The sequence below is a fragment of the Dasypus novemcinctus genome, chromosome 9 (genome assembly GCF_030445035.2).
Source record: "Dasypus novemcinctus isolate mDasNov1 chromosome 9, mDasNov1.1.hap2, whole genome shotgun sequence".
In the NCBI taxonomy this organism is placed as follows: Eukaryota; Metazoa; Chordata; class Mammalia; order Cingulata; family Dasypodidae; genus Dasypus; species Dasypus novemcinctus.
In genome coordinates this window covers 80069735-80092793 of record NC_080681.1, presented here as the reverse complement: position 1 = coordinate 80092793, position 23059 = coordinate 80069735, and the positions used below count along the sequence as shown (strand labels likewise).

Here is a 23059-nt window from a genome sequence, read left to right as displayed (position 1 = left end):
CTACCTCTTTAGACTTTGATTCTTTTTGAGAAAATTTTTGCTTTTGAGTAATACTCATGATCCGAAACTCAACTATTTTGGCTGATAACACAGTAGAGTAGACGTGGGGTCTTGGAGAGTGATTAAACTCTGATTTTGCCTGTCCCCTCATGTTTCACAGTGCCTAATTCTCCACTCTGTTTCAGAAACAGCCCTAGAAACACTAGTGGTATCATCCTTCCTTTACACATATATAAAGACATACTCATTCTTTCTCCTCCTACCCACTCTTTCACTCAATACCAATCATCTTCCACTCAGCTCTCAGTCCTCCCTCTAACATGTCACCAAAGAAGTCCAGCATATTTGTACAAGGAATAACCCTACACATTTCCTGATTTACTATTTATCATATTTTAATGTTTACTGCTTTATTTAAATTGTAAATTTAAGTTGATATAAATTAAGAAAATACACACGTTTGTAATAGCAAGTATGAACAACACTCCAAATCCTCTTTTAGTATCTTTTTATGTGAAAATTTTATTTTATTTATGGTGCTTTATTAAAATACAGCAAAATCATTCTGCTTAGGAAAGCTCCTTTTGACCTAAAGAACTTTATATTGTTAACTAACAAAAAACCACTCTTAGCTGAGACTTTAATATCCAGCCATTTAAAGTTTAGGATCAATTACAAAAGGAGCCAGAGATCATCAGCTTCATTAAAGATATCCTTACCCTTAAAAGTTGATCGATGCCAATGACCAATACTTAAATGATGCCAGAGCAATGGACAATGGGGTCCCATATGACAAGCAAAAAAGGCCAGAAGCAAAAATCCATATATCATCAGTCCATATGTATCACAAAGCCCCCCACAATCAGAGCTCATTATGATGGAAAACATTCCATGGACTGTTTCTCATTTCATCAATCACTGTCTGTTAAGCAGATAATGGGAGAGTTCTTGAAAGTTGACTATGGCAAGCCTACCTAGTTTTTCCAATAATAATGTTAATAATGCTGCTAATAATAATAATAACAACATTAAAAATAATAAAAACCAACCACTATTTATGAACACCTAATTTGGTATCTATTACATGCAAAGGCATTCATTCTCTCTGTTCCTTAAACTAACGGTAAAAGATCAATACTACTATTATTTAATTTTTTACTGATGATGAAACACAGTCTCATGAAGGTTAGGCACCTTGCTGAAGATCACAATGTTGGAATTAGGATTCAAAACAGTTCTCCCTTACTCAAAATATCATGCCCCGCTCTTTCCATTTTACCATGCTGCTTTGGTGGCTCCTGATTCATCAGTGATAAAATGAGAGAATACAGACAAGCCAACATGAAAAAAAAAATTGTGGTACATTTTTGTTGATCATAAAATATTGTCAAAGACGCAAATGGTTACTATGATATTACTGGGGCAATCATGCAGAAGATCCCCAAATTTAAAACGTAGACAACAGTGATCAATTCTTGGCAGGTCTAACTTAATTTGTGCTAAATTTTATATATCCTTCAGTGAACAGCCCTGTTAAGGACAAATCATCCAACATGGATTCAGCAACTTAAAATTTTCTACTAGGGATGGACATTTTTAAACTTTTATTTCCCTTCTGTTGTTTGTTTAAAAGAGGGAACGGAATGCTGTTCAAACTACATTGTATTCGTTAGAACTTTATAAAACTTACTAAGGCCATCTGACACCCACCATATAGCTTTTGCTATTGTGATTTTCTTCTTTGTCATGACTACCAATTTTATATAAAATCAGAATATTTGATTTTTCCAAACAATTCAGATGTTTCTTTCCTACCTCAAAATAACAATTTTTCTAACAAATTAGAACTGGATCCTCCTTAATGCTTGCAAATCTACTTTATGCCAAGAATTAGAGAAACAGATGGATGATTAAGAACTTCTTTGTGTCGATTTAGCTAGAAAATGAGACTCTATGAATCACTAATTTTGAGTCAATATTTCTTTCACTGTACATACTTATGCTTGATGTAATTAACATGACTTTACAGAGACCAAGAAGAATTTCCTTGAGTTTGCTCTCAAACAAAATTCAGAAGTCTGATGGAAGTATACACAGAAATAAACTTCATTGCCAGGGCAGCAAGGAGAACACTCTGGAGAGAAGAAACTTATGCATCTGCATCTGAGAGACTGTAATATATATGAGTTCATGGTTGGCTAGAAGAATCCCATAATCGTCTGCAGCATTCTAAAACTGTGAAATACAGAAATGTCACAAGAGATATACAGTGGGTTCATCTAATCTTCTGGGAGTCTATGTACTCCCATATAATAACTTATCAAAAGTATTCATGTTTGATAATACTAGTAATGGGAGAAGAAAACTTAGAACATCAATGATGGAAAAATCCTTCATGATGTCATGAGCTGAGTAAGATATACTGTGTTTAAATCTACTCTTTTCACAAAAAACTTCATACAGTTTTTTTTAAAGACCTACCTCTTGTAGAACAGGGATAACAGGTGGCTTTCTCTGCTGCAGAAAATACAGTACCATGAGGATATATGCATATGAAGATAAACTTCCCCTGGAAGCATCGCCAATGTCACAACGCTAAAAAAACATAATTATTGAAAATAAAATTTCAGAGTCTTATTCCACACAGAAGTATTGACTACTCTGACATTTTTTTAAACCCATAAAACTGGCAAATAGTCAGAAGTTCAATAACAAACTGTTATACAGGATATTGCAAAATAGGCAATGTTATACATTATAGGTGAGAAAGTTTAAGCTGGGATAAACTATGAAGATAAGTTTGTCAATATAAAAATTTAAAAAGGTCTTTCCCTTTAACCTAGCAATTATGTTGTAAGAATTTATACTGCAAATAAACGAAAAAAATGTGTGAAATATAAGAAGTTTTTTATTGCAGCATTGTTGTCATAGCAAAAAAAAAAACAAACAAATAACTTAAGGTTCATCAGTAAAGCACTAATTTAAAAAAAAACAACAGTGATATAGTCACACAATGGAATAATATGTAGCCATAAAAAACAAGGAAATTCTTTGTGTAATAATATATAACTATCTCTAAGATTTATTAAAGTGAAAAAAACAAAGTGCAGAACAATGTTTAAAGTGTGTTTATATTTATATTAAATGGGAGGCAGGGAACATACTTGCTTGTGCTGGTATAATATCTTTTCTAGAAGGAAACCGAGAAACTTTTAACACTGGTTGTCTCCAGCAAGAGGTACTGGCTAACTATAAGACAGGTGTGGAAGGGGGATATTTCACTATAAATTCCCTTAGAACTTTTGAATTCTGAACATGAATATGGAGGCTATTAAAAAAAAGAAAAAAAGAAAAACAACAAACAAAATTCTATAAGAATCATCGGAGACTTTTCTCCTTGAGTAAGGCTTCAGCTGATATCTGTACATAAAGGGAGATGAATGACACGTTTGATATGACACGATTGGTTCCATTAGTAAAACTACACGTAGTTATAACTATGAGTACAGAACCATCTTGCTGGAGTTATTTTGTGAGGTGAATTTAGAAAAGTAGCTGTGTCAAGTGTGATTTGTAGCACATGCCTTTATGCCTTTCTTTTCTTAATATTCCCTGTGTCCACAAAGAGATGGACAAGAATATGTAAAGAAATATGCTTCCCTATTGGAAAAGTGAGTTTTATGAAATGAAAATCTGACCAAGTCACTTCCCACTAAAGCTTTCCACTAAAAAATCATTCAATAAATATATACTGAGCAGCTATGCAGGCACCGCCCGGAACTCGGGCTACAGAGGATCCTGCTTCATGGAATTTACACATTTCACGTAATAAGGAAACAGAATTCAGTGTGTTGAGTGTTATAATAAGAGCAGCATTAGGTTAGTATTGTTTTGTTTCATTTCCTTGGCCCAAAATATTTATCATTAAATCCAAATATGAGATTTTCTAACCCAGAGATCCTTAACTAGGATGGTAAGTTAACTTCCATGCCTGGAGTTTAAAATCATTATTGGGGAAGCTGATTTGGCACAATGGATAGGGCGTCCGCCTACCACATGGGAGGCCCAAGGTTCAAACCCAGGGCCTCCTGACCCATGTGATAAGCTGGCCCACACGAAGTGCTGATGCGCACAAGGAATGCCGTGCCATGCAGGGGTGTCCCCCGCGTAGGGGAGACCCATGCGCAAGGAGTGCGCCCCGTAAGGAGAGCCGCCCAGTGTGAAAAAAGTGCAGCCTGCCCAGGAATGGTGCCACCCACATGGAGAGCTGACACAACAAGAAGAGACACAGATTCCAGGTGCCGCTGACAATAATCCAAGTGGACACAGAAGAACACACAGTGAATGGACACAGAGAGCAGACAACTGGGTGGGGAGGGAAGGGGAGAAAAATAAATCAAATCAAATAAATAAATAAATAAAATCATTATTGCAATGGAAAATTTCACTGAAAAATTTACTAGTGTGTTTTGTTGCCCATGTGTTTAGAGCACATATAGAAAAAAGACTAAGAAACACTCTAACCTAAATGGTATAAATTCAAGCCATTTAACATAGATTGCCCCCTTTAAAAAGCTCAGGTAAACAAAACCAAGACAACATTTTTCACCAGTCTAACATCAGTATGCTTCATTGAACTATCCATGGGTATTTTAACAAGGTAGATCATTAACTTTTTCATAAATACCTTAGCGAACACTTTCATAGTATATCCTAAGTACTGCACTCTAGGATCAATAGCTGCATAAGTAGCTAGCATTCTTGTATTATGCTGAGCCTGAAAAAAAAATACATATTTGAAAGGATTTCAAATACAGATTTACAAATCAGATAAAATGATACAATACACTAATATACCAAAATGTGAAGCATAAAATGCCTGTAAACAAGTCAAAAACTAACCTTCAATCTGAAGTAAATATCAAGATGACTGACATACCCTTTTTTCTTAGTACTATTCACATTTGAAAGTTTCAATCATAAAGATATACTTAGTCACTTGTAACCTTTTAAAATAAAGAATGTAACTATCCCTGGCCTATATACAAAAAGAAACTTACCAATGTGTTATATAAACTGATATCACCTTCTAACCCACTTCGTCTGTGTTCAAATTTTACAATAGGCACTTTGGCAGTAGTTATAGGCAAAATATTTCTTAAACCTGATTTAAGGGAAAAGAAAAAAGACTTCAGTAGGTTAAATAATAATGCTAGCAAATATGTTCTCTTACTTTAAAACTATATTTTAAAAATCATACCTGGATGTCTCTTAAGAATTTTTGCCAAATTTTCAATTATTTCCTTACAATTTAACTTCTAAAAAAACAAAGAAAAAATAAAGTTAAATGTCTGATTGAACCTGTCCTTGTACAAATTCTACTTTAATCAAGGCATTTAATAACAGCATATTAATTTTCCAACCAGAAAGCTCTTATTATAACATTACTATTAAAAGTATATAGTCCAAGGTGCCCATCCTCCAACAGAGGCACAAGCCGCTTCGGAAGCTGTTCTGTGGCTGGAATTGAAAGCTCCACTTCCCAGAAACGGGGGAGGAAGAGACGGTTGAGCACCAACTTCAGCAAATGATGAGTAAAATTCAGTGGGCTAAAGTATAATCCTGAGAACAGCTAAAGTTTGAGCCTGTCCAAGTGAGAAAGAGGCTGGGAGTCACCATCTTAACTCTGCCTGGCACAAGGGGAAGCAGGGCAGACTAAAAAATCCCAGTGCTGGAGAGGACCGGCTTCTTTCCATCCAGGTCAGATTGCAAGTCTAGCCTAGGCCCCAGTGCCACCTCCCACAGGGAGGAAGCTGCAGAGATCTGCTCCAGGCTCTCGGAAAAATTGCTGCCCAAGCTGCAGAGGCCAGTGACTGTCCTACTCTGGTGGGACAAGCCGCCCCAGGAGCTGTTCTGTGACCAGAATTGGAAGCTCCATTTCCCAAAAACAGGGAAGGAGGAAACAGCTGGTTTCCAATTTCAGCTACTGATTGGTAGACTCGGATGGCTAAGGAATAACTGTAGGAACTGCTGGGGTGTGAATTTGTCCAAGTCGGAAAAATTTTGACACCACCCACAGCCTGAGGGGAAGCTGGCCTGACCAAATATCACAGTGACGGTAGGAACCAGTTTCTTTTACCTGGATCAGACTGCAGCCCTGGCCTAGGCTTCAGTCCCACCTCTGGCACAGAGGAGACTGGCTAGCTTTGCACCAGTCTATCCGGGTAACTGAGGGTACCTTTGGCTGGCACTGAATAATTGCCAAAACTGAATAATTGCCAAAAACTGAATAATTAAAAGTCTACTGGGGCAACTGCGATCATCTTGGACCTGCACTGCATAGATTGCTGCCCACACCTGCAGCTCCATCCATGCCCTAGGCAGGGGAGAAAGAGGCATGAGGCTTCATCAGTCTCTCTGGGCTACTACAATCTAGGCCAGCATGACTTGGATTACTCCACGGTAACAGTGACTCTGACCCTACCTCTAGAAAAGGAGAAAGTTGGGAAAAGCTTCATCCGTCCCTGGGGCAATGAGGGCAACTTGAGCCTCCGGACTTTATAGTACCAATTACATATTTGGCTCCTACTGCACAACCAGCAAGGGAGAAAGGGTAGGAAGCCCTAAACTAAAGAGAAAAACTGCACCAGAATAAATACTCTAGTAAGCCAGATGCCAAGACACCAACAAAAAATTACAATCCACACTAAGAAAAAGGAAGCTATGGCTCAGTTAAAGGAACAAGATAAGCCTCCAGATGACATAAAGGAGTTGAGACAACTAATCATAGATGTTCAAACAAATCTCCTTAATAACTTTAATGGGATGGCTAAAGCGATTAAGGATATTAAGAAAACAAAGGATGAGCACAAAGAAGAATTTGAAAGCATGCACAGAAAAACAGCAGATCTTATGGGAATGAAAGGTGCAATAAATGAAATTAAAGGAACATTGGTGCACACAGGGCAACACTTATTGCAGTGATGGAAGATAAAACATCAAAAACAAAGCTTTTTCATTTTTTAATTTTTTGATACCCCAACTTATTTTTACTTTAATTTTTCTAAATTAGTAGGTATTCTATATCTAACCTCTAAACCCATCACTATATCCCATTTTACTATTAATGGAACCTGGCAATATGTTGGGCTTCATTTTCAGGGAGGTTTTGAACCACAGAGGGGTTCAATGGTGTTGGGGGAGGAATACTGGTGTGGGGTGTTATTGGTGGGGGAGGGGGGGTGCATGGTTGGGAGGGAGTTCTCCAGGGCATATGTGCAAGGTGCATAAAAATGTTTGGATATTTTCATAATGGTTACAGTTGGGACAGATGGCTGGGGGAGTGCTGAGTTCCTGGCCAGGGAGCTCTGTCACATTTCCCAAGGGAAAAGCAACAATCCTCTGAGTGCAATGGCTAAGACCAATAAGTAAGGATGGTCCAAGAATGAGCCCTTGATGCTAATGACTATGCTTGTGGGCCTGTGGGCCTGAAATAAGAACCAGGCCTAGTGCTGCAGGGTGCCTAAGAGTTACCTCCTGAGAGCCTCCATGTTGCTCAAATGTGGCCAGTCTCGAAGCCAAAGTCAGCATGTAAATTCCCCCCAGCGTGGGACATGACTCCCAGGGATGAGCCTCCCTGGCATGGAGGGATTACTACCAAGTATCAGCTGATGATGTGGCTGGAGAACGACCTTGAATAAAAGGGTAAACTCAGACCAGCAGAATATCTCAGCCTACATGTAATATCAGGAGTTAAAAATGCTTTTTGACCCTGAATAAAAGGGGGAAATGGAAAGGACAAATGAGTTTATATGGCTATGAGTCTCCAAAAAAGAGCCGGGAGGTCATCAGAGGGGTCGCCCTTATGTACACCTCAGCAGAAGTAGATACAACCCCAGGTATTGGTTCTTCTGAGGGCTACAGAGACCCACAGGTTCTATGGTCATGGCATGTGGGGAGCCTCCCGCTGTGAGACCTATTTACAGCCGCCCACAACATGGCAGATCTCACAACATGGCGGATCTCACAACATGGCGGAGTTCACAAATCTGCCCTGTCATTTCCTTGTTCTTCTTCCTCTTTGTTTCTTTGTTCTCCCCTTCCCGCCGCAACTCTGGCGACCACAGCAATACGCAAGCGCAAGGCGCGAGACTCTGCAGACCCGACGCGAACTGTCGGCCAATCCCCTCCTTGGACGTCTGCCACCCACAAGACCAGCCTATCATCTACGTACACGTTCCCTTCCCTCCCTATAAATTCCCATGTTTTACCCCCAATAAACAAGACTTGATCAGAATCCTGTCTTGTCTCCATTCTTCTCTCGACTCCTGCCCCACTCTGCTTCTTCCTACAGGTCCCTGGATTCGCCCCTGCCGGCCGGAGCAATGGTAGATGGAGTTCAGTGCCATGTCAGTTGGCCCTACTTTGGAGTTTGTGGTCTTGAGTGTGATGGAGTCAGACTCAGGTGTGATCTTTGTTCACAAGCCTCTCCTGTCACTTTTACCAGGTGTGTGGTTGGTGCTGGGGTTTAATGTATACTCAGGGGACCTGAATCTCTGGGCTGTCCATGTGATAGTCAGGCCCTGAGCCTCAATGGACTTGCAATTCCTATCCACTGGTTTATTGGACTTACCTCAGCAAGCTAACAGGGAGGTAAAGAAGGTCAACCACCACATCAGGGAGCCAAGAGTAACTACAACTGCAAACAGGAGAACTGCATCCATTGTCCAAGTGGAGTTAAGGCACCCTCTCAATAGAGGGGTGGAGTGGACATAGCCATCCCAGGGTCCACAGAATGAAGGAATAGAGTATGGATTAAAGTGGACTTACTGATATTCTATTCTGGAACTAATGTGATTAGTAGTGGAAGTAATACTGTGATGGAGGAAGTGGACATGGTAGCTGCTGAGGGTAGGAATGGGAAGAAGAGATATGACTTGGAGGTGTCCTGGGTGGTACTGCAGCGACAGTTACTGGACACTGTATGTCCTCCCATGGCCCACTGGGTGGACTAGTGGAGAGTGTAAACTGTAATGTGGACCATTGACCATGTGGTGCAGCACTGCTCAGAGATGTACTCACTAAGTGCAATGAATGTCCCATGATGACGGAGGAGGTTGTGGATATGGGAGGAGTGGGGTGAGGAGGGTGGGAGATATATGATATATTTTTTCAATGTAACATTAAAAATAAATTAATTTTAAAAAAAGTAAGAAGGTGTTAAAAAAATAAAAACAATGCATGTAGAAACAATTAAGTAATGCCTTGGTCACTCTCGGACTTTTAAATCCAGGGTTACTAACTCAATAAAATATGCAAAACATTCCATTGAAAAGAAAAATAAAATATAACCACTATAACTTAAATGTTAAAAAAAAATCCACTTCATCAGGGGAAAAAAAAAAAAAGAACATTGGAACCATATAATAGATTTGAGGAGGCAGAAGAAAGGATGGTGAGCTTGGAAAAATGGCCTCTGAAAGTGAACATAAAAAAGAACAGATGAAGAAAAGAATGGAAAAAATTGTATAAGGTCTCAGGGAACTAAACAACAGCCAGTGATGTGCAAACACACATGTCATGGGTGCCCCAGAAGGAGAAGAGAAGGGAAAAGGGGAAGAAGGAACATTTAAAGAAATAATGTTAGAAAATTTCCCAACCCTATTAAAGGACATAGACCCAAGTGCAACAGCAAAGAGCCAAAAAGAAGGAAGGTCCAACAATGAGCCCTTGATACTAATGACTATGCTTGTGAGCCTGTGCACCTGAAATAAGAAAAAGGTCTAGAGCTGCAGGGTGCCTGAGAGTTACCTCCTGAGAGCCTCCATGTTGCTCAAATGTGGCCAGTCTCGAAGCCAAACTCAGCATGTAAATGTGTCGCCTTCCCCCCAGCATGGGGCATGACTCCCAGGGATGAGCCTCCCTGGCACCGAGGGATTACTACCAAGTACCAGCTGATGATGTAACTAGAAAATGACCTTGAATAAAAGGGTCAACTCAGACCAGAAGAACATCTCAGTGTACATATAATACCAGGAGTTAAAAATGCTTTTTTACCTGAATAAAGGGGGGAAATGGAAAGGACAAATGAGTTTATATGGCTATGAGTCTCCAAAAAGAGCCGGGAGGTTATCAGAGGGGTTGCCCTCATGCACACCTGAGCAGAGTACCAGAGACAGATAAAGCAGATACAACCCCAGGTATTGGTTCTTCTGAGGGCTACAGAGACCCACAGGTTCTATGGTCATGGCAGATGGAGTTTAGTGCCATCTCAGTTGGCCCTACTTTGGAGTTTGTGTTTCTGTGTGATGGAGCTGGACTTAGATGTGATCTTTGTCCACAAGTCTCTTCTTTTACTTTTACTGGAACTGTAGTTGGTGCTGGGGTTTAATGTATACCCAGGGGACCTGAATCTCTGGACTGATCATGTGATAGCCAGGCCCTGAGCCTCAACAGACTTGCAACTCCTATACTCTGGTTTATTGGACTTAACCTACTCATCTAACATGGAGGTGAAGAAGGTCAACCACCACACCAGGGCGCCAAGACTGCCTGCAACTGAAAGCAGCAGAATTGCATCCAGCATCCATGTGGAATCTAAGCACCCTCTTGATATAGATGTGGAGTGGACACAACCTCCTAAGGTCCACAGGATAGAGTATGGATTAGAGTGGATTTACTGATATATCTATTCATAAACTATTGTGATTAGTAATCGAAGAAAATGTGGCATTGGTGTGGAGAAAGTGGCCATGGTGGTTGCTGGGGATAGGGAGTGGGAGGACGAGATGAGATGTGGGGGCATTTTCGGGACTTGGAGTTGTCCTGGGTGGTGCTGCAGGGACAGTTACTGGACATTGTATGTCCTCCCATGGCCCACTGGGTGGAATGTGGGAGAGTGTGGGCTATGATGTACACCATTGACCATAAGGTGCAGCAGTGCTCAGAGATGTATTCACCAAATGCAATGAATGTCTCATGATGATGGAGGAGATTGTTGTTATGGGGGGAGGACTGGGGGGAGGACTGGGGTGAGGGGGGTGAGGGGTATATGGGGACCTCATATTTTTTGAATGTAATAATAAAAAAATAAAGACAAAAAAAGAGAAAGGTTTAAATTTGAAAAAAGAAGAAAAATAAAATAAAATAAATAAAGGACATAGATATCCATGTCCAAGAAGCACAACATACTCCCATCTGAAAAAATCCAAATAGACCAACTCTGAGACACATATTAACCAGAATGTCAAATGCCAAAGACAAAAAGAGAATTCTGAGACCAGCAAGAGAAAAGCAATGTGTAACATATACAGGATACCTGATAAGATTAAGTGCTGATTTCTCACCAGAACCCATGGAGGCAAGACGACAGTGGTCTGATATATTTAAGATACTACAAGAGAAAAACTTTCAGAATCTTATATCCAGCAAGACTGTCTTTCAAAAAATGAAGGTGATATTAGAATATTCCCAGATAAAAAGAAACTGAGACAATTTCTAAGCAAGAGACCAGATTTTCAGGAAATACTAAAGTGGGTGCTAGAGCCTGAAAAGAAAAGACAGGAGAGTGAGGCCTGGAAGAGAGCCTAGAAATAAAGATTATATCAATAAAAGTAACAAAGTGTCAAAAGAGTGGTGAAAATAAAATATGACAGATAAAACTCAAGTAGTCAGGAATAAACTTAACCAATGATGTAAAGCACTTGTATCCCAAAAACTGCAACTCAATGTTAAAAGAAATCAAGAGTCCTAAATAACTGGAAGAACATCCCATTCTCAGGGATTGGAAAACTAAATATCATTAAGATGTCAATTCTACTCAAATTTCTATACAGATTCAATGCAACACTGATAAAAATTCCACCAGCATTAAAAAAAAAAATCGAAAACACAATTAGCAAAATTATGTGAAAGGGTAAGGGGTCCTGAATAACCAGAAACATCATAAAAGGAAAACCAAACCCTCATCTCTTGAACTAAATCATACTACCAAGCTATAGTGGTAAAAACAGCATGGTACTGGCATAAAGACAGATACATAGCCCAATGGAAGCAAACTGATGGCTCAGAAACAGACCTTCACATGTATGGTCATGTGATTTTTGACTAGCCTATCAAACCCACACAGCTCGGGCAGAACAGTCAATTCAGCAAAATGGTACTGAAAGAACTGCAAAACTTAACTCAAAATGGATCAAAAACCTAAAAATAAAAGCAAGAACCATTAATAAAACTTCTAGAAGAAATTGTAGGAAAATATCTTCAAGACCTGGTGGGAGGTGGTAGATTCCTAATGGAGATAAGAGGACTAAGATGGACTACTGATGTTTAATTAACTTTACTGTAAAAGTGTGGAAATGTATAGAATAGATGGTAAAAATAGTAATAGCTAGTTTACAAATAGGGATGTGGCTGAAAATGGTAATCTAGGTATGTAAATGTCAATTGACAGAATGCTAGAGAATAATCTAGGAATAGGAACTGAATAGCACAGTAAACCAAGAGGTGGATGAGAATTGTGGTTGATGGTACAGATGCAAGATGTCTCTTGTGAGCTAGAGCAAATGAATATCACTACTGCAGGGTATTGGGAACGCATGGGAAAAATACAACTGGAATGACCTATGGACTGTGGTTAGCAGTAATAATATAACATTCTTGCATCGATGCCAAAGATGTACTTTGTTGATAACGGGGCAGTATGGAAAATGAGAGCCAAATGTATACTATTGACATGGTAACAATCAGATGATATTATCTTATTTGTAACAAACGTTCCATTACAGTGAGGTGTGTTGATAGAGGGATGTTGCTTGGGAATTCTATGTATGTGCATGATTGTTTTATAAGTTTATAACTTCTGCCATAAAAAATAAATTTAAAAAATAATAATAAGGTGTGTTGGGGGAAAAACACATCAAATGTAAGATAAGGACTATAATTAGTGGTAAGATTTTGACAATATTCTTTCGTATTTTGTAACAAACATCTCACAACAATGCAAGGTGTTGGTGGAGGGTTGATGTATGGGACCCCTGTATGATGTTATGCATGTTTGCTTTGTAAGTTCACAACTTTTACTATACACTTAATTGTTTATGTATGTTCATATATAAATGACATAAAGATAATAATAATAGGGAAGGTTGGGGAAAACACTTTGGTTAGTAGTAATATTTTGACAATGCTCTTTAATCATTAGTTAAAAAGGTTTAACAACAATGTAAAGTGTTGGTAGGGTGAGTTATGAGAGTCCTGTATGATATTATATATGTTTGTTTCAGAAGTTCACAACTATTACTATACACTTATTGTTTATATATGTTTGTGTGTGGGTGATATATTATAATAAGTTAATTTTTTTAAAAAAGTATGTGGTTCATTAAGACCTGTAGTATCAGCATCAACTGGACACTTGATAGAAATACAGGCTTTCAGGTTCCATCCCAGTCTACATTCGAATAAAATTCCCAGGTAATTCATATGAACATTAAAGTTTGAGACAAACACAGAGAAGGGAATAAAATGTTTTTCAATACGTAAAACAACTACAGATGGATTTGGTAAAGGTAAAACAGTATAGTGATTAAGAACATAGGCTCTGAATTTAGACAAACCTGAATTCAAATCTTGGACCACGTACTAACACGCTCTGTGATTTTGCCCAGATCTTTAACCCAACTCTGAGCCTCATGCTACTGTTCCAGAAAATCAAGATAAGCATACATTTTTGCCCTGTACACTCACTGGGAGGATTAGATGAGACAATATATGTAAAGCATTCAGTAGCATGCCTGACACAAAGTGTGCGCTTAAAATTTTAACTATTTATTATTATGTTGATGAGAAAAAGAAACATAATTCATTTATTACCAGCACCTAGTTCTTTAAGGAATTAACTCTACAAACATGTTAAATGTTTTTTAAAAAGCACCACAGGGAAGCAGATGTGATCAAGCATTTGGGTGCCTGCCTACCATATGGGAGGTCCTGGGTTTTGATTCCCATTGCCTCCTAAAGAAGACAAACAAGCCAGCAAGCTGATGCCATGGGCTGATGCAGCAAGATGAAGCAATGAGATGATACAACCAAGGTGACACAACAAGGAAACACAATGAGAAACATGACAAAGCAGGGAGTGGAGGTGATTCAAGCGATTTGGCACTTCCGTCCCACATGGAAAGTCCCAGGTTTAGTTCCCATTGCCTCCTAAAAAGAAAATGAGCACACAACGAATGAGGACAGTAACAATAAACAATGGTGGGGTGAGGGGAATAAATGAATCTTAAAAAATAAACACACAGTGGCAGAGTTGTTTAGTGATTATCATAATACAAAGGATGGGAAGATAATGGCATTATAAATTAACTGGATTAAGCTGAAGTATATAAGCATCAATCTCCATGGTTATTACTAGGATCAGTTTTGTGTATCACCAGCATGCTCTTTTTAGCTAAAAGGGCAGTAGCCATTACAGCTTAATGTGGGAATATCAAGGTAATTATTAGTTACTAATTCATAAACAATAAAACAAAAATAAAACAAAAGAGGTAATTTTTCTCTTTATTATTCAAGATATAATTTATGCTAAATTATAAATTTCACTTATGAGTAATCCAGAAGAAAATAATTTACTATTTTTCACTGTTTCAACTTCCCATTGTGATTGGCACAGACTATATATAATATACAAATATTTAATGATTATAAATATGATTATCAGGAAGCGGATGTGGCACAAGCGATCCCACCTACCACACGGGGAGTCCCTGGTTTGGTTCCCAGTGTCTCCTAAAGAAAACAGCAAGCTGGCACAACAGGCAGGCACGGCAAGCTGACTCAACAAGGACACAAGAAGAAAAACAATGAGAGACACAACAAAGGAAGGAGCAGAGGTTCCAGGTGCCTCCTAAAAGAAGAAGAAGACAGCGAGCTGACACAACAGGCAGGCATGTCAAGCTGATGCAACAAGATGACATAACAAGAGACACAAGAAGAAAAAACATAATGAGAGATACAACAAAGCAGGGAACAGAGGTGGCTCAAGAGATTAAGCACCTCCCTCCCACATCGGAGGTTCCAGGTTCAGTTCCCAGTACCTCCCTAAAGAAACAAGGAAGATGAACCGACACAGCAAGCGTAAACAACAAGAGAGTAAGGAGAAATAAACAAAATAACTCTTTAAAAATACATATGATTATTAAATTGTACAAAGAAGATATCTAATGTTTTAATCACCTTCCAGGGCAAAAACCATTTCCCTCAATTCTTGCCCTCCAAAATGGAAAGAGAACAGTATCTTTCCCAGTAGATGGCACTGAGTAGAAGTTAGTTGGGGAAGACAAAATATTTGCAATTTTTCAATTTCTTTATAGAATAAGAAGATGCTAATTAATACTAGGGTCACAAATAAGGATATATCAGGCATCACTGCTCTCATTATTCCAAGAGTAACAATTTCAAAATCACCTTTTGAAAGAAGTATTTCAGAAACACACAGGTACACTACTCTGCTGAATTATTTTAGAATGCAACAGAGGCTACACTGACACCACTACAGATGTCAGGAGCTTGCCCTCACCCCGACTTAAAAGCAATCCCTAATTTTGAAATATAAAATACCAATAACAATGTTGGTAAACGACTAAGCAACTACAGGGACCTCCTCCTTCTCATCTTGCTGCTAGAGTGGCTTGGGACACTTCTTCCCTATCCAATCAGTCTCTTTCTCTAATACAACTTGGACAATCTCACTCCCGCTATTGATATCTGATACACAAAGGAGGAAAGCATAAGTACCCACTCTTATTACTGAGACTGCACTGGGAGAAGGTCTGCTCTTGGCATCTCACAGTGAAATTCAGGAAGTTTTCAATTTCAGAAAATAGTGGTTAGGTTCTACAGTACTATTAGTATATATTTCAGTTACATTACATTATGGGTTAAATAAATTACAGAGAGGCAGTGAGATATAATGGAAAGAGCATGAGCTCCAACACTTACTAGCTGTGTGAACTTGGGCAAGTCAGTTTATATCTCAAAGCCTGTTTCCTCATCTGTAAAACGGGGAAAATAATACCTAACTCGAAGGTGATTGTAGGAATGACATAATGTATGTAAAAGTGTATATTGGGAACTTAATAAAAGTTAGTTCCTTAACTCATCCAAAATGAGTTTCTGAAAAGTTATCCTAGAAATCTACACATCATTTATAACATTACTTCTTTGGGGAAAAAGTGTTCTGAGTGCCCAAAAGTTACAATTAACTTTTAGAATATAACATATGTATAAATTAGATGACCACCTATATTTTCTATCTATACTGCTATAAAACATCAGCTAATGAAAGAGATATGGAAAAACAGACTATGCAAGATTGGTGTTCATTACTGAACATCAGCTTCTCATTGATCCCAATGAAATGATTCCAACTCTGGTAAATATTTTTCCCCAAATTCATTAACATAGCACTTGTTAACTCAGTGGCATAGCTTATGCATTATAAAATGACAGACAATAAATCTGACTGGCTTCTAAATTTATGATGCTAATGCTTTTACAAACACTGCTATTACTAGTATCTTTACACAAAGAATGACACCACATATTTATCAATATTACATAAGAAATTAAATATAGATTCACAATTGGAATAATATAAACATTCACTTCCCTCTCCAAACATTAACTCTTACCTCTGCATTTTCATGGCCTTCCAGGGTCATACAAATATCCAGGTCACTATCGCGGAATCCAAATCCATTCTTCGAAGAGCCAAATAAGCACAATCTTGCCTTTTCTAACCAAAGGAAAACAAAAATAAAAGACAAAATTCTTCTAATTGGCAGGAAAAAAGAGTCTTCTAATATGTAGCAATGGCCTAATACAAGGTGATTCTGTCTACTTCTATGGCTTATATTACCTACCACTGGCAGAAATACTGAGAAGATTCCAAAATAGCCACCTCAAGCCCCGAACTTTTGCCTAAATTCCCACAGCCATGTATCTAACTGCTTTTCCACTTTTCCAAAGCATAATAAATTCAACATGTCAAAAACAAAACTCACCAACTTCACCTCAAAACTACTGTTAATACTATAATCCTTATACTCATTAAACAGTGTCATCTACTCAGTTGCCCAAGTCAGATATGTGGGTGCTGTCCTTAACTCTCTCTACACCTCCACATCCAAACAATCAAGTCCTTTATCTTCTTCCAGCATAACTAGCTCTTAAATCCATCTACTTTTACTCATTCTCACATCACTGTAAGAATTAAGATCAATATTAGGAGATTTTATTTTTTAAGATTTATTTATTTATTTCTCCCCTCTCCCTCCATTGTCTGCTCTCTGTGTCCATTCGCTGTGTGTTCTTCTATATCTGTTTGTATTCTCATTAGGTAGCTCCGGGTATCAAACCCTGGATCTCCTATATGGTAGATGGGAGCCCAATAGCTTGAGCCACATCCACTTCCCAATATTAGGAGATTTAATCCATTCTGGATTAAGGTGATATATATGAAACTACTTGAATTATGCCCTGAATTAGTTTCTTTCCAAGAGGAAAACCTCCTAACACTAACCTTAATTCTTGTAGTGATGTGAGAATGAGTAAAAGTTAAATGGATTTAAGAGAGAGTTATTGCAACAACAGATATAGGCCATTTTACATCTTCCCACAACATGCAGAATCATGTGGGAAAGAATGTAAACTACAATGTGAACTAGGGTCTATGCTCAGTGGCAATGCCCCAGGATACATTTATCAATTGCATGAATATGCACACTAATGAAGGATGCTGTTTATGCGGGAGGGTGTGGGAGGTGTGGGGAGTGGGACTTATGGGAATCCCTGTATTTTCTGTATAATATTTATGTAATCTAAATATCTTTAAAAAACTTATATATATATATATATATATATATTTTTTTTTAAGTGACTCATCAATCTACTTGATATAAATGATAGGGTAGTCCCTTCTTACTTAGTGCCATTCAATAACAACTACGACTACAGACAAACTGAGCTTAATAGGACTGGATTTCCCCTATTAATTTTTTTTTTATTTCTCTCCCCTTCCCTGTTCCCCTCCCCCACCCAGTTGTCTGCTCTCTATGTCCATTTGCTGAGTGTTCTTCTGGGTTCGCTTGTATTCTTGTCAGTGGCATCCGGATTCTGTGTTTCGTTTTCTTGTTGTTGTTGTTGTGACATCTTGCTGCGTCAGTTCTCCGTGTGCGTGGCACCATTCCTGGGCAGGCTCACTTTTTTCACACTGGACAGCTCTCCTTACAGGGCGCACTCCTTGCACATGGGGCTCCCCTACGCGGGGGACACCCCTGCGTGGCATGGCACTCCTTGCGCACGTCAGCACTGCACATGGGCCAGCTCATCACATGGGTCAGGAGGCCCTAGGTTTGAACCTTGGGCCTCCCATGTGGTAGGCAGACACCCTATCCGTTGGGCCAAATCCACTCCCCCCTATTAATTTTTAAGTAGATTATACATTTAGATAATAAATTCTATGTTTTCAAAATTTAATCCTTCCATCCAGTTCTGATGCCCTATTTGAAATTTCAATGAAAAAACTGAGAGGCAGAAAAGAAGCCATAATTATCAGTAAGGGAAAAATAAGCTTGAGTTTAATAGGGACTGAGATTTGATCAAATACTAATAAAATATAAATTTTAAAAATGGAATCTTATAGGACATGACAGAAGATCACCTTTTAAAAGTAGAAATTCATTCTGATTATAAATCAGCTGTTTATCCTTTTCTAAAATAAAATGTCTGGGCCACAGAACTCTTGGTTCCTTCCACCCCCATGTTAAAAATCTGCTCCTTCTGCTATCTTTGCCTTCCGCTTACGTAGTACTCCCAAACTACTGAGTCTAAAACCCTTGACACCCTTACACTTTTATTCCTCTCACATCTCATGTCATACATCAGCAAATCCCACTGGCTCTATTTTAAAAATATATACCATATCTGACCGTTTCTCATGTACTCCTTTCAAAATAACTACAGTCCAAACCACTATGTCTCATCTACACTTATGCAATAGCTTCTTAAATGTTCTGCTTGTTTTTCTACTCATACAGCCCTACACTCTATTCTGTCAGATCATGTCCTATATTTTCTAAAAACTCTCCATAAGCTTTTTTTTTAAGATTTTTTTTCTGTTCCCTTCCCTGCACCCTCCCACCAGCTGTCGCTCTCTGTGTTCATTTGCTGTGTTCTTCTGTGTCCACTTTTATTTTTGTCAGCAGCACCAGCAATCTGTGTCTCTTTCTGTTGCGTCATCTTGCTGCATCAGCTCTGTGTGAGTGCGGCACCACCCTAGGAAGGATGCACTTTCTTCACATTGGGTGGCTCTCCTTACAAGGTGCAATCCTTGCCCACGGGGCTCCCTTATGCAGGGAACACCCCTGCGTGGCACCTCATTCCTTGCGTGTATCAGCACTGCACATGGGCCAGCTCATCACACGAGTCAGGAGGCCCTGGGTTGGAACCTTGGACCTCCCACATGGTAGGCAGACGCTCTATCTGTTGAGCCAAATCTGCTTCCCATCCATAAGCTTTTTATTGCATACTCATAATAAATCCAAAAGTCTTTATAAGATCATCCATAAGGTGCTACTGATCTAATTCCTAGGCTATCTTTCTGAATTCATCTTTCTACCCCTATCTTCTTCAGTCACTCTACTCCAGTCACAATGAACTCCTGGCTATGCTTCAAACATACAAAATATAATCCAGTGAGTGGATGTGGCTCAAGCAGTTGAGTAACTGCTTCTCTCATGGGAGTTACCAGGTTTTGCTCCCTGGTGCCTCCTAAAAACAAAACAAAACAAAACAAAAAAGAAGCAAACAAATGAAAAAACCAACTCAGGGGAGCAGATGTAGCTCAGTGGTTGAGTACTGGCTTCCTGCATGAGGTCCTGGGTTCAATCCCAAACCCCGGTACCCCACCCCCAAAAGAAAAAAATAATATATATACATACGTGTATGTGTGTATGTGTGTGTGTGTGTGTGTGTATAAGTCTTGGGATCTTCGTACTTGCTTTTCTTTCTCTAGAAAGTGCTTTCCCTGGATATTAACTTACTCCTTCCTGTCATTCAGGGCTGTGTTCAAATGGCACCTTATCAGAGAGACCTACCCTAATAGCCCATCACTGCTATACTTCCCCACCCCCTTGCCCTGCTGTTTTTGCTGTCTGTGTCCATTAGCTGTGTGATCTTCTGTATCTATTTCTCTTTTTTGGGTTCTCATCTTTCTCCTCTAGGATTCAGAGGGATTTGATCCTGGGGTCCTCTGATATGGAGAGAGGTTCCCTATCAATTGTGCCACCTCAGTTCCTGGTCTCTGCTGCGCTTCACTTTGACTCTCCCTTTTGTCTCTCTTTTGTTGTGTCATCATCTTGCTGCATGACTCACTTGAGCAGGCACTGGCTCACCGCACAGGCACTGGCTTATTAGCATGTGGGCACTCATGTAGGCACTTGGCTCACCGTGCAGGCACACTTTCTCTTCTTCTTTTTCACCAGGATCTCCCAGGGATCCAACTTGGGTCCTTCCACATGGTAGGCAGAGGCCTTATCACTTGAGCCACATCCGCTGCCCTGCTGTACTTTTCTTTATAGCACTTATTATTTCCTAATATTATTTTATATACTCATTTGCTAGTCAAGGGTTGTCTCTCTCTCTGGAATATAAGCTTCATGAAAGCAAGTAATGTTTTTTGTTGTGTTTTGTTTATTGGAAACCATAGATTTATTTTTAAAAACCCACTATTGGCCACACAAGAGCAAAATTCAAATATAAATTTTAACATTTTTTTTGTATAAAATTAGTAGTATGGGAAAGAGATGCAAACCAACCAAGAGGTTAAAAGTTTTAAGCAATAATACTGTATAATCATCTCCTACTCAAGTGACCCTCTAGGATAGTTTAAATTCCCTTTGTTGACATTTTTCAAAAGGCAGTCCTGCATTGGAGCACTAAAATACTGTTTTCCTTCCTTTTTAAAAGGCCTGAACACTTTTATTTACAAATACTCTTTTCAGTCCTTTAAGCCTGAATAAGGAGGTTCCTGGTAACTTCCTTCTTAAAAAAAAAAAAAAAAAAAAAAGAGTGCCTTCATATTTACTTCAAATTTAAGCCTTTCTTTTTCTGTTCTAAGCAAAAATAAAAAGGTGAGCACACTTCAGGAAAGTTTTTTCAGCAATAAATAATTGTTTCACAAAAATACTGCTGTAAACAAGATTATTTCAATGGCCAGAGACATGTTTTTCATCCAATGGCAAATTTAGATGGTTTCTAATAGATACATAGGGTACACAGGGCTGAAAAGCAAACAGTCATTAAAGAATCAACTAATAAGAATTAATCTTAAGGGGCACAGGTGTAGCTCCGTTGTTGAGCCCCTGCTTCCCATGTATGAGGTCCCGGGTTCAATCCCCAGCACCGCCTAAGAAAAAAACAAAAAAACAACCAAAAAAAAAACAACCAAAAATTAATTTTAAACTGCTTTGTCAAAGGTGTTTTTTCCTCTACAGTTTGTAAAATAAGTGAGAAAGTTCAGACTGAACCTACTCTGAAAGTAATTACAACCTAGAATGTTTGACACTAATTTTGACATTGGTTAAACAATACTAAATTATAGGATCAAATGTAAACAAGCCTGTTTTCAAAATAGAAAAAAAATTAACTAAAAAGTCCTGTAAACATTGAAAAGTTACCTCTAAATTAAAAATATCATTATCCAGCTGCATATACAGTACTGAGGGTTCTTGTTTTGTTTTATATGTTTCATATATTATCTAATTAAACAAGATACCTTAGGTTTCCTTAACAGGCATCTCTGCAGCCAAAGGTTTTAAAATCAGTACAGCCACTTTTGCTGGAGAACTATTTTGGCCTTTACATAATCCCCTAATAGGCATCACCTAGTTCTTTCTGTAGCAAGGGGAGGTTGTTTGAATCATGGCTACATTTTTATCCTGCTTTGTAAAATAACTGTAATTTACCATACGAGATTTCACCCACATCTGTTTGAGCACAAGGAACATGCAATTTTTACAAATGCTTTAGACCTCATTCTGGGGACTTTTCTCTTTCTGCTTTCAAATCTGAAATATTTAAAAGACGAAAATCACTTCTGACAGTTCCTTTGATGAAAGAACAGATTTTTTAAAAAAAGATACTATAACTTCAACTTGATATTCGATCCTCTCAATGTAAAATCTGAGCTTAGAAAAAAGTACTCTGACTTAAAAGGCCTTTTTAGGGAGGGGAGGGCTAGGTTTAGTAATCATTACAAAGACTTTGATACTAAGAATTTTATTTTCATAAATCATGTGGAAAAGAGGCTATTATTGTTCTATCTATGAAAGCAAGTTCTACCTCTCTTATTAGCATGGTATCCCTAACACCTAGAATAGTACCCAACACACATCATTTAATAAACATTTTTTTAAATCAACAAATGAAACTCAAGATCAGATGACTATAATAAGAAATGTAATCAATTTTAATCTATAACATACCATCATATTCTTTTTGAATAAACTTTTCCAAACCAATTAGAATTTGCTCCCTGTTATGTTGTTCAGAGAAAGGTGGTGATAACTCATCTGGGGGGGAAAAAAAGTAAGAAAAACAGGATTAGAATCTGAAAATGTCTTCAATTTTTTACCTTAAATTTTTACTTATACTTTCTTCATTATTTGCTGACTTTCCTAATTTTAAAACCATAAATGTTATTGGGGAATGGGTGGGGAGACAGCAGAAAATAAATTTTTGAAATCTATATACATTCACATGATCGTTTTTTAATGAATATCAACTACATACATTTAATTCATCAAACTATCTTCAACTGTTTTATTCAGACATTCTACTCTCCCGTGCTTGTTTTTCCCCTCCTATTAAGACAGTACTCATAACTGTTACACTGGTACCTGGCCCATTCAAATTTTACAGTTCTCTCTGTCTGGTCACAAAACATATCTTCTCTAAAACCTGCTTTGCCTAACACAACCTTCAATGACCTTCCCTT

General features: G+C 38.4%; 1 protein-coding gene across 12 annotated transcripts in view; it reads right to left on the bottom strand.

Annotated features, from left to right (window-relative positions):
- Nucleotides 1–23059, bottom strand: part of TUT4 (terminal uridylyl transferase 4) — a 155062-nt gene that overhangs the window by 20207 nt on the left and 111796 nt on the right. For all 12 annotated transcript variants that reach the window (XM_004476506.4, XM_058303582.2, XM_058303583.2 and 9 more), the window contains exons 15-20: nt 22548–22634; nt 16695–16798; nt 5261–5318; nt 5061–5164; nt 4688–4777; nt 2482–2595 (exon numbers count right to left, since the gene is read on the bottom strand). In XM_004476506.4, the coding sequence (XP_004476563.1) occupies nt 2482–2595; nt 4688–4777; nt 5061–5164; nt 5261–5318; nt 16695–16798; nt 22548–22634 (557 nt within the window). The remainder of the gene's footprint in view (nt 1–2481; nt 2596–4687; nt 4778–5060; nt 5165–5260; nt 5319–16694; nt 16799–22547; nt 22635–23059) is intronic.